The sequence below is a fragment of the Dermochelys coriacea genome, chromosome 9, assembly GCF_009764565.3.
Source record: "Dermochelys coriacea isolate rDerCor1 chromosome 9, rDerCor1.pri.v4, whole genome shotgun sequence".
In the NCBI taxonomy this organism is placed as follows: domain Eukaryota; kingdom Metazoa; phylum Chordata; order Testudines; family Dermochelyidae; genus Dermochelys; species Dermochelys coriacea.
In genome coordinates, this window is record NC_050076.1 from 42244747 (window position 1) to 42257185 (window position 12439).

The following is a 12439-nucleotide window of genomic DNA, read 5'->3' on the forward strand; positions in this document are numbered from 1 at the left end:
CCTCACCCATCTTGTGCTATACAAAAAATAGAATTTTTGAATCTACTGATTTGCTTGGTTTGTGCTATTAAACAGTACAGCAGAAAACTGCTCTGATTTTACATAGTGTAATTCTTGCTTTAGCCTGATGAGGAAGCATGATAATCTTGTTAAATGGTACACGTGAGATGCTTGGAAACAACCTCTGGTCAATTAAAACATTCATCATCTAGGCTGTCTGAAAGCTGCAATGGTACAGCTACTTGAACTAAAAATTCATTAACCTTCTCTTCAGTGAGCTTGACAAACATTTCTATTTGCAGGAAGTTATATACTCATCCAGCTTTCCTTTTAATATTGTCCAATGGAGTTAACATTTCAATAATAGAACTTAGAAAAGTGTAATCACAGAAGAACAGGAACATTACTTTTCAGTGTTGACATATATTGCAGTTTCCTTTTTATCACCATTTTTAAAAAAAGATCTAAAATGCTGATTTTCTTTCTTGTCTTCCCAAGGTAGGTACCGGGTGATTGAAGGTATCATTTCTCCAGTCAGTGATAACTATGGAAAGAGAGGCTTGGTTTCAGCAAGGCACCGGATAACAATGGCTCAACTTGCACTGGAGACATCGGACTGGATTAGAGTGGATCCATGGGAGAGTGAACAGGAGAAATGGACTGAGACTGTAAAGGTGCTGAGGTAATTGTGTTTATTTTTATTCATGGAGTTGCCAGAGGCCTCAACAGCTCACAAGGAGCAACATTTGTCATGTCTGCATTTTAACAGGGCTACAATGCAATGGAAAGGGCAAAGTATGCTCACTAGGGCAAAGTACTAGTTGGGTAGGCCTTTTAGACCATTCACTTAAACAGAAACAAAGGGATGTGATTCATCCTTGCCCAGAGATGAAAAGCCTCTTATGGATTGTTCATGCATCATCTGCTTTGTGATAAGGATGCTAGGTCTGTGGGCTACGAACACTCATAAACTAAATTTTTTTCTCTGAGCAAGATTCGCACTCTGAAGTCTAGTGTTCCCTAGTGCAAGGCGGGTGGAACTCCCCAAGCTCTCAGGCTTTTTAGTCTATAAGAGCAGTAGTATTGGGTTGTGGCACAAGTTTCACTACACACACTCTGACGCTACTGGTCACACACCATCCAGGACATTAGCTGCCACCATCGGAACCTTTCAGTGAGTTCCTTCTTGATTAGAGTCACTGAAGAAGCTCCATGCCAAAGTCCGTGTCTCTTCATGTGTTGCTCCAGTTCTTCAATACACTCAGCACTGATCTTGCTTTGGGGTTCTTTTCTGCTGTGTCCCTCCCCTGCCTTCCAGTCAAGTCCAGTTATTTTTGCTGCTATGGTGTGGCTGGCCTGAACTCAAGAATGATCTCAAGGCTCATTTGATCCAAGGTAGGGTGGTTTCCTCTATCTGCCTCAGGGCTGTTTCCATCTTACAGAAAGCAGTTATGTAGTCCTCACTTCATAAGCTTGTGAAGCACTGTTGCTTTAATTCAGTCTGTGGGGAAGAATCCTACTCTGATTGTTCAGTACTGCAGGGATGTAGGGTAGCCCAAACTCTCCCACCTGCTAGAGTTTTGTTAGCATGCATCTTGAAAGCTGTCAAAAGGTGACGGGTTTGGTGTGTATCTTACCTCTCTTTTATATTCTTCTCATTTCTTGGCCTCAGCCTTGTTCTTGCTTCCTGTTACAGTTATTTATGGTTTCACTTTTGATCTTTCTTCAGTCTCTGAGAGGGAGAATTCTTTACAGGTGCTATAGTAAGAGAAGATTACTGTGTAATTTTGCTTCTCTAAAGATATCTTTTTGGCAGGATTTCTTCAGGGTGGCGGTGAGAGATATATTTTCTACTTAACCAGGAACTGACTGGACAGTTCCAAGAGAAGCTGGGGGTGGGTGGAATGTGTGTGGTGTGAGATCACCAGTAGTAATATGACATGTGCCTCAGTGTACTTCTGCTGACATTGGGGATTTAGAACTTGAGAGCTTGGGGAGTTTCCCCTGTCTCACATTAGGGAGCACAAGAGCCAGCTGTGAGACTCTGACCAGAATAATGCTTTCAGAGAAGCCAAACTACTAGGTAAGTAATTCTTCCATGTTGGCCTTGATGACAGTTCTAAAGTCTGCCTGGCATGCTGGAAATGCATATCTCTGGATTCTAGTAGGGGGGAGGGAGAGAAACAAGAAAGAAGCCAACAGTTAATCTAGAAATATCTTTGAGAGGATTTGTATTGGATTTTTAAAAAATTGATTGTGGTGCATACAGCTGATTAAGGAACAAGTTTTCAGCCATGGTCTCTGAATTTTCATGGGCAAAATATGTGTATGCAAGCGTCTTGTATACATATGTTCACAGGTGAAAAATTGAGTGAGTTGTCTGAAAATTAAAGTACCTGTACATGTTTAGTCTACATGTTTCTGTAATGACATACCTACATGAGTTTAAGAATATTTATAATTTTCATTACTTAAAGATCTTATCCACCCAGGAGGATAGAGATTAAAACTATGAAAGCACTAAAACCTTTTGATTGTGGTCCTGATCATCACTTTTAAAAAGGAATACTATCGTGTTATAGGCCCAACATCTAGTACTAATATTTACATACAGTATCTCTAAATGACTCACCTTTACCTATGATATCACTGTTCTCACATGCAGTGTGTGTCCCCTAAAGATGAAATCAATATCAGCCCTCCAAAACCAGAGCTTGAATGGTCTGATAATCGGTGTTGATTCTGAATGACCTACATATTCTGCCTCTTAGTCTTAAATTTTCAAAAGCAAACAGTAATTTTAGATGCCCCAATTTTTAGATGTCTGACTTGAGACCCATTAAAGGGGACTGGTTTTCAATTGAGTGCACAGTACTCAAATTGGGCACCCCAAAATTGAGGCACACCAAATCACTAGTCACTCTAGAAAATTGTCCTTAATTTCACCACGTAAATTTAAGAAATTAAATAATATTAAACAGGCATTGTTCTTAGGTCAGATGGTGTAAATAGGTTAGGAATCATGTGGCTGTGAGAAATAGAGGAAAAAGTCTCCTCGCCAAGGCCCTTCTGGATGGATTGGTACAAAGAAACAGGAGGCTAATATAACTTGCAAACCAGTGTACTTTCTTGAACTTCCACTAAATTAGTTGAGATATTTTTGCCCTCAGTACCATTTTTGCTGCATGTTTATCAGTTCAAACCAGTGCTTTGAAGGATTTCTTACTGCAACTCGCAACTAGTAAAACCCAACTCCATGGTAGCTGCTGTTTTTTTAAAACCACCTGAACTTGCTGTGTCCTTTTGTCTGAAACCTCACAACTTCAGCTATACACACGCACACATACATATAAATAAATACATTACATTGGGTGGTATCACAACATATTTTACTACTTGTCCTATTTCTATTTCAGAACATAGAAATTATAGAAGGTTTAGCCTGTATTTTATGAGAGACCTCCAAGGAACATGAGTGTGCTATAGCTATGTTGTTGATTCAACATTCTCAGCCACAGCCATCTGTCCTCACTATGGAATGTGTTTTTTCTCCCTCTGATTAGAGCCAGTTTCTAGACCTGTTGCACAAAGCTTAGAGGCTCAGACAAAAACCTTCCAGGATTGTCTGGAAAGTAGTGTCAATTAGGCATGTTATTCTTCTCTTGTTTTCCTAAACAATCATGTTGCATCATTCCTAAACAACTGCTGATTTCCACCAGAGAAGCAGCTGCAGTTTTTCAAGGTGAAGTCAACGCTGTAGTTATCCAGGCCTTGATCCTACAAGCCTTCTGTACTCACAACCCTTTGAAGTCAGTAGACATGCTGCTTGTAAGCATTTAGTTTGTAAGATACTTTGGAGTCCTTCAGGATAATAGGTGCTCTATAAATGTAAACTATATATGTATATATTTTGTCAGTGATTATAACCACAGACTCATGTGAGCAACCAAGTGCCCAATCTGTACAGAGAGGGTACCTAAAGAGAATTATGAAGAGATTTGAGGCACCAAGAATTTGTGCACTAACAGTTCAAGTAGAGAGTTCACTTATTAATGTGATAAACTGTGTTAATTCTGATTTCTTTGAAGCCTTTTACCCATCACAGAGTTTAGAGCGCACTAATAACCAAGTTTTATTTTGACAATTTCTCATGCTTTCTTTTATTAATCAGTTGTTACCTAAATGCTAAAATTAAAACAGGAATAGAAAAGAAAAAGTGAAACAAGCATATTAGCAAGAATAAGAGTAACAGTTTGCCTCAAAGCAGTGACTGAGCTCTCTGCTTTCTAGCTGAAATAAGCACTAATACCTGATGCCTTGTGCTTAATCCAGACCCTTAAATATAAATTCAGTGTTTTGGTAAAATGGCATGCCAAGCAATCTTAATTGTCACTTCCATTTTTGTTAAAGAAATAATAGGGATGGAGCCTCAACTAGCATAAATTGGCATATCTTCATTGTAGAGCTATGCCAATTTATACCATTTGAGAATCAGGTCCATACAATATACTCTTATTCTGCTTACTAAATTAAGGACTGATTGCTTTCCTCACTGTGTGTTTCTCTAGAATTTTAGTAGCAAACTGAAAGATATTCTGATACCGGAAAAAAAAGGTAAAAATCAAGCATTATTGTACATAGCTCTTCCTTCTCAAGCAATTTGAATCACACACTTTACTGTGTTGGTATATTGTGTCCTGTTAGTGGGCATGGGAATAACTTACAATTCTGGGTGGGGTTTTTTTTATGATTAAAAATGTGGTAGCAAAGCAAAATTCTAATTTGCATAAACATGATTTACATATGCTGATTTTATGCAGGCAATCTAGATTATTTTGCATGATGTTTTGGGGAATATGTCCCTGAAATTTGTTGGGGGATCAGGAGGCACAGTGAAGATAAAAAGTATCTGTTTAAGGAATTTTCGTTCCTCATTATGGGTATGATTTGACAAAACATCACCCTGGCTGCTGTGCCAATCGAAGGCTTCCACAGTTTTGCATTGCCTTGTATAGGGAGAAAGATTAAGAGATTTTATCCCCCTCACCCTACCCCTGAATTACGTTCTGTGAGCTTTTCTCACTGTGGGTCACAGTAAAGGCATTTTTGGTGGATTGCTAAAATCTTCTCTGGTTGTGAAATAAATTCTATTTATTAGAGTAGCAGGTCCTGCAATGCAGAGGGGAAATAATTGTTCTTTGTGAGTTTAAGGTTTTGCATGGCAGTGCAATATGTTCCTCATGCACCATGAGCTAGGGGAGGAAAGGACCCAGTGGATCTAATTCCAGTCAGTTACGGCATATTATGTATATTTCTGAATATAAAACAGTATTGTTAATGAACACAATGAACTAAATGTTGTACCCCTGTTGTGACTGAGGGCTTATTGCAGTGTATTTACACCAGGGATTAATTTAGGACAGAGAATTTAGGTTTGTATTGATATTAATGATCAGACGTAGCAATATTTTAATTCCACCAGTAATGTAGGAAACATTCTCTGGAAGAAAGAGAATAGATAAATTTAAAATTGCTGCCTTTTATCCCCCATGTTTTACTGTAGTGTTTATAATATAATATTGTGTGTTTCTCTATAAAACATGATACATATGTATCTAAATAAAGTTGTATATATACATTCAGAAGCCTGGGAATTTGTAGATTAGTAGGTACATTGTGGCATTGTTTAAATGAAAAGCTAACAGCCTTTATAATGTACACTGCACAGAGTAGCTGTTCAGTTTTTGTCCTATACAAAACCCCAGTCCTCAATTAACTTTGTGCAATGAGTTATTTAAGGATTCTGGATTGCATTGCATTGATTAATGCATTGAAAATTGTGTTAATATAGTAAGAGTTTCATACTGTAGATTGATGCCTTGCGTTATATATTTCTTCAACTCTTATATGTTTATAAAAAAGGGTTTGATTTTTTAAAAAAAATTGCATTGTAAAATAACGGCAGAAACCGTTACAACTGTGTTTTATATTGTTTAAAGGGGGGAAACGTAAGTCACCTCTCAGAATACCACCAGGAGAGATGTCAGGGATCACCAGTGAATTTATACATAACATATAGCCTGAGTTAAGGAAGAAGTGTTACCCTTTAGTCTTTCTGGCCTCACAGCAGTGTTCTTAGATCTTCTGTGCTCACAGATGGAGTGGGGTAGCAGGGCTGGAGGCAGAGTGGGGAGCTGGAGCTGGATAAAACCAGGAATTAGGAGTGGAGAGTGAAGCAAGGGAGAAACAGGACAGGTGAGAAGGAGCAAAACCAAAAGAGAATGAAAAGAAGTAAAAGACTGACAAAAACAAAGTAGTAAAGGAGAAGAATGCAGAAATATTTACTTGTGGCCTCACTAATATTCTATTGGACATCAGGGAACTGGACTTGGCAAGCTGGGGATTGGGAACACTGTGCATTGGGGTTACAGAGCCAGCAGAAAGCCACTGATGACCCATTTATCGAGACCCTCATCGTCCCTCTAATATCTTAAACCCCTGCATCAGGAGTCCCATTCCAACAGACCTGCTAATGTCCATCAAAAAGGGGCTTACCTCTAATGTTCATTAAGAGATTTAATTCAGTGGAGAATCTGTCTTCTCAGGCAACTTTGGCTATATTTCTTACCCTCTCCTTACTCTCTCAGTGCTACCTGTTGGTAATGGTGACTAACACAGGGGTGGGCAAACTTTTGGGCCCAAGGGCCACATCAGGGTTACGAAACTGTATGGAGGGCTGGATAGGGAAGTCTATGCCCCCCAAACAGCCTGGCCCCGCCCCCTTTCCGCCCCCTCCCACATCCTGCCCCCTGACTGCCCCCCTCAGAACCCCTGACTCATCCAACCCCTCCTGCTCCTTGTCCCCTAACCGCCCCCTCCCAGGACCCCTCCTGCCCCTAACCACCCCGAGACCCCACCCCTATCCAACCCTCCCTCCCTGTCCCCTGATTGCCCTGCCCCCTATTCATACCCTCGCCCCCTGACTGACCCCCTGGGACTTCTACGCCTATCCAACCCCCATCCTCTGACCGCCCCAAAGAACCTCCACCCCATCCAACCCACCCTCTGCTCCCTGTCCCCTGACTGCCCCCCCTCCCAGAACCTCTGCCCCATCCAACTGTCCCCTGTCTCCTGACTGCCCCCCGGAACTCCCATGCCTGTCAAACCGCCCTCTGCTCCCCATCCCCCAGAACCTCCACCCTATCCAACCACCCCCTGCTCCCTGTCCCCTGACTGCCCCCTGGGACCTCCTGCCCCTTATCTAATCCCTCCCACTCCCTGCCCCCTTACCATGCTGCTCAGAGCGGCAGGACTGGCTTTTTGGAAAGCCTGGGAGGTGGTGGGCACAAGCCATGCTGCCCGTGCAGCAGTGTGGCTGCAGGGGAGGGGAGACAGCGGGGAGGGGCCGGGGACTAACCTCCCCAGCCAGGAGCTCAAGGGCCAGGCAAGACGGTCCCGTGGGCCGGATGTGACCCACGGGTCATAGTTTGCCCACTTCTGGACTAGAACATGGTCAGAGGAGGATTTTGTAGGCCAAGTATATTGAGGAGTGGAGTTTGCAGCTCTGTAAAGGCAATCTCTCAGTCTGGCATACCTCCCATGGATCTCCAGATGGGAGTCCCATTCTAACAGATGGTAGCTGGTCTGTTGGATTGGGACTCTCACTACTGAAGATAGTCAAGTTGCAAGGAGACTGGTGTCAAGGAAGCACAGAGGCAAGTAGCAGTGGTAAGGGCTATTGCCTGGAGACACAGCAGGAGGGCTGGCGAGGCAGCGAAGGCGAATGTAAGTTGCTGGTGGATCTGGGCAGCTACGTCAGCCTGTCTTTGTAGGGTTAAACTCAGTTATGACACATAAGGGAATAACTCCCTTTGCATTTAAATTTGAAAAGTAGCCATATCTGGAATCTCGTGAGATTTATGTGTTTGCAGTTTCTGGGGACTGTGGCTCTTTAACTAAAGGAAAGAGGAAAATTAAATAAATAAAAAGGTAGGCTCTTGGGGAATAAGCTTTGGAAAAAAGTATCATTTTTAAAATCTCCTCTCCAAGATTGAATATTTTAATAAAATAATAATAATAATGGAAAGTCTGTGTTTAATATGAAAACTAAATGTAACAATTAAAATGAAAAATGAAGGGATTTTAATTCTGCTTTAAGCAAAAATCTCAACGATGTTTTAAATGTGGAGTTGCTACCGTAGCTGCCGTAATAAGTAGAGGGCTTTAAAAGGGACTGGGGACTGTAACCAGTACATGGAACTTTTGTGTATTGTGCATGAATGTTAACTACCATTGATACTAATCTTGTGACGTAGAGAATGAATATGGTGAATTCTTCACACATCTCATTAAAATCTAAAGTGCATAGAAGTAGATTGGGTTCTAGAAGCTGAAAGTGCCAGGTAATTGCTTTGTATATCTCTGAGAGGATTACCTCACCCCAAAGCCTTTATTTTAACACAGGCACCATTATAATGAGTCGCTCAGATCGCTCCAGTTCAGGAAGGAACTCATGAGAAACAATTGGCCTATAGAAAGAGCTACTGAGGATTTCCTTTCTTCATTGGACCCAGGTTTGTTTGTTATGGTAAACAGTGATCTTTGTTTTAGAAGTGAAACCAATTCACCTTTACCAGATTAACCTAACTGCGGTGGGAAAGTTGGATATAGTAGCTCATTCTTCTGATGGTTGGAGCTTTATGCCAAAAATAAACAAATCCAAATGCCTTCAGAACTGCAGCTGCACCTTTTGTTGTAGTGACTGCCATATTGAGATAAAATTGTACTCCATTTTGGGTTGGTATTTTCAGGTTTTGGGTTTCTAATCCCTGATCAATCTTTTAAAAATCTGAAATATTTTCTCTTGAAGCTGTAACTGTGAGAATATGACTTGCTATCATGCTGATCTTACATAGAGGGAATGAGCCAAAAAATGAGGAAAAGGTTCAAAAAACATTTTGAAAAATATAAAATTACTTCTCATTGTAATACTAACATTGGACTATGTGCAAGAATGGTTCAAAAAGTGCATACATAGTGCCCCAGTAGTATGTTAATTTATTATTTATTTATTTTATTACTGCAATTTTGGGTAGGAAAACTCTAAAAATACTGATATTAAAAACAAAAGAAATGCTCTACTTGGGGATTTTCTATTTCTTCATTATACTCCCTGGGTCTGTGGTTTGTTGAGGCACTACTAGATTTCTGAGGACGTTTACTTTTGCCCCCACAGTACTTGCAACATTTTTAGGCATAGATAATCTCTCTTCTCTTACATTAAAGTTTCTCATCATGACATAAGGACTTTAAAAGCTCCCACTCTTCCAATGAGCGCTGCCTAAAGGAAGGTTAAGTTACATGTTGACAGATTGCCCAGAAGAGAGTCACAGTGGATCTGTTTTTCCTCATCTTGATTTTGCACAGAATAGGAAGAAGTTGCTTCCCTCTCAAACCATACACTGTAGTTGGATGAATCCATCACTCATATCTATGACGATGAAGATATTATAACTTGGCACTTCCAAATGATATTTCTTGCTGCCAAGAAACCTCTGGAATGCATTTTTTTGTATTGCATCTGACTTTCCACTTGAATCTTGTCATTGTCATTTGCTAAGGCAGCCATTAACCCCACAAGGAGAGACTGCAAACTTTCTGGTTATTGCATCCACTGACTGTAACATCCTCACATAGTCTAAGAAGGTTTAATTAACCACTGATGTGTGACGGATTCACATCGGTAACTGTCACTGGTGTAAATGGGTTAATAGACTGCTGAATGCAACTGTTTTTTGACAACTGTAAGACTATTCTCTGTAGCCATTGTGAATTGAATAATGATCTGGGTAGCACTTTATGTAACTGTAAAAGGAAAACACTAATTTTCAAACTGATCATTATGGGAAACTAAAAGTCTTTCTCAGTTTGTAGGTGATTTACAGTCCACAGGACAGATTTACACCTGCAACCAAGATCCACTCAATGCAGCACAGACTGGATGGGGCAGTCAGGATATGTCTACATTACAGCTAGAAATGAGCCTCCCAGCCTAGGTAGACAGATTCAGACTAGCTGGGCTCGGGGTAGCGTGCATCTCTTTACCCAGTTGGTAGGCTTGCTCCCGGCTGCAGTGTAGACATACTGTCAGGGAGCTTCACAATTCTCGGCCCATCCCCAGACACAAGTTAGAGTAGCTAAGGATTGCTCTAATCTATGCCAGCTGGAACTATCTGGAGATAGTGGGAGCACAGTGTGATCTGGTCACTCACCCTTCTTCCTTTTTTTTTTTTTCTTCTTTTGTGCCACATGACAAAGAATCTGGGCCATTGTCAGCATTTGCCAACCTAGACCAGGAAGTCACTACAGTGTCTCAGTACTTCTGAGAGAGAGGTTAGTAAATGCTGACTTTTTCGTGGCAAGCCAGTGTAACTATAGAATTCTCAGAGCCGTCTGAAAAAGTGGAAATGGGTGAATTTGGGCTTTTCACCATCTTTGCAAAAATACTTAATAATCAGAATCTAATGGCAGGTTTGTGAAGCGTGAAGAAATTAAGTTTAATTTTGCATACAAAAAAATTGAAGCAAAATTCCAACAAATATTTTGTTTTTTTTGCAAAATGTATGCAAAGTGACACCTAGGGTTTTTTGTACAGCCTAGTTGTTATAATTTTGTCCCTCATTGAATTCATCTGTATTTAATGTACATTGTAAAGAGAAGGGGCCAGTGAGGACATTTACAGACATCTGGATTTTAGACCAAATGACTGCAGTTTTATTAATTCTACAATGGTATTGCTACCCGGTGCAACCCATCCTGGCAGCAATGAAAAGGAGGAAGGCCATTTATGCTCCTTATGTCATCTGCCTTCCCCCTGGGCATCCCAGCCACAGGACTTTATAGCCACCTAAAAACAAGGCCTTATCAGAACCTGCGTTATTCTCAAGGTATGTAACCTATGATGGTCTGGAAAACCCACTAGCCTCATAGGATGCCTCAGATTTATTTCACCTCCCGCCCTTTTCCTCAGGGTTGTGATGATGTAAAATGAAGATAATAGCTGCTGAAAAGTTAACTTGTTGAGTATCTCCAAATTATTTTTCCTGATGGCACTGGAACTTTTTGCTGTACTTTAATTATTTATTTAATGATGATAGTATTCTTTTAAAAAACTATAGTAAATACTATAACAGTATTGTTTGCTAATAATTTGAAATTTGCTAATAATTTGCTTTGAAAGGACTTAGAAATGATTTATGGTGGCTGATTTCATGTTAATACTTCCCTCAATCCCTTGTATGATATTCTGGCAGGGTTTCACATTCTTGATAGATTCACTGCATTAAGCTTCACATACAGTATTTCTTTTACTGCTTATGAGACACTTGATCTTCGTTTTATTTGAAATTGAATTCCTTGCATTTCAAGTCTCCAAGTTGCCTTACATGAATAAATTTTTCACCTTTCAAATGCTTTTACATGGCTTAGTCCAACAGCAGTCTTTCTTAATTAAAGCTTTCTGGATCTTAAATCCAGCTCTTTTCTTTGTGTTAATGATTGTTTCTCCTTTGGCTAACCCTGTCCTTCTTCCCTGAATGACATTGCAGAGTACTGTAGTTCATTTCTGTCTATTATTGATTCAGACACACCAATCAAAAACTTGCAAAAATTTTCCCAGTCTTTCTTCTTTTTGGATTTATAGAGACATGGCCTGAAATAAAGGCTGTTGTACTCATCAAAAATTGGAGCACTGGTTTGTGGGCATTTAGGCTTTAGATCTATTATCAATTGTGGAAGGTGTAGATCATTATTTTGCAGGATGTCCTTGAAAGTCTAAGGACATTATTTTTTTCCTCACTGTATTGCCTTTGAGAGAAAAATGTGCTGGTTATATTGGCAGCCTTTTGTAAAACTAGCCATTTGTTAAATTTTGGACAATAGTCCAAGATTTGCTTCCTCTTTCAAAGGATTTCTTATTCTGTTTGGATATTTTCTGTGAGGATGGATAGTGTGTTGTCTGTAGTTTGAACTTGTGGCAAGCTTGCTTGTTTAAAGTAATCTATCAAAGGGCAGTGCATGTACATTCAGAGAGAGAATGCTATGCACAAACCAGCTAAAGCTATAAGACATTTTGTGATGTAGTATTATGTAGTATCTGGGACACAGGCCAGAGCCTACTTCAGGATTTTTTTAAAAAAATATTTTATTTTGGCCTTTTATAATGAAAAAGCCATCTACTTCATTTTAAACAGAAAATGTTGCTACCTTCTAATGAGCCACACACCAACTAGAGACTCTTCATGGAAGCTTTATTGTCTCATTGCACTGTTATTCCTTTCTGAATTTTGCTGTTAGCCAAAATTCAGAGACTGTCAGATAGGTGGAGAAATTGATGATGGAGTTGGATATTTCTTTGAGTCCTGTTTATTTACAAGTGTGA

At 40.1% G+C, this 12439-nt stretch overlaps 1 protein-coding gene across 4 annotated transcripts in view; it reads left to right on the plus strand.

Moving 5' to 3' along the window:
• The window catches only part of NMNAT3 (nicotinamide nucleotide adenylyltransferase 3), an 87290-nt gene that overhangs the window by 62097 nt on the left and 12754 nt on the right, over window positions 1–12439 (plus strand). For all 4 annotated transcript variants that reach the window (XM_038415541.2, XM_038415540.1, XM_038415539.1 and 1 more), the window contains 2 exons: window positions 499–682; window positions 8464–8573. In XM_038415541.2, coding sequence (XP_038271469.1) covers window positions 499–682; window positions 8464–8573 — 294 coding nt within the window. The remainder of the gene's footprint in view (window positions 1–498; window positions 683–8463; window positions 8574–12439) is intronic.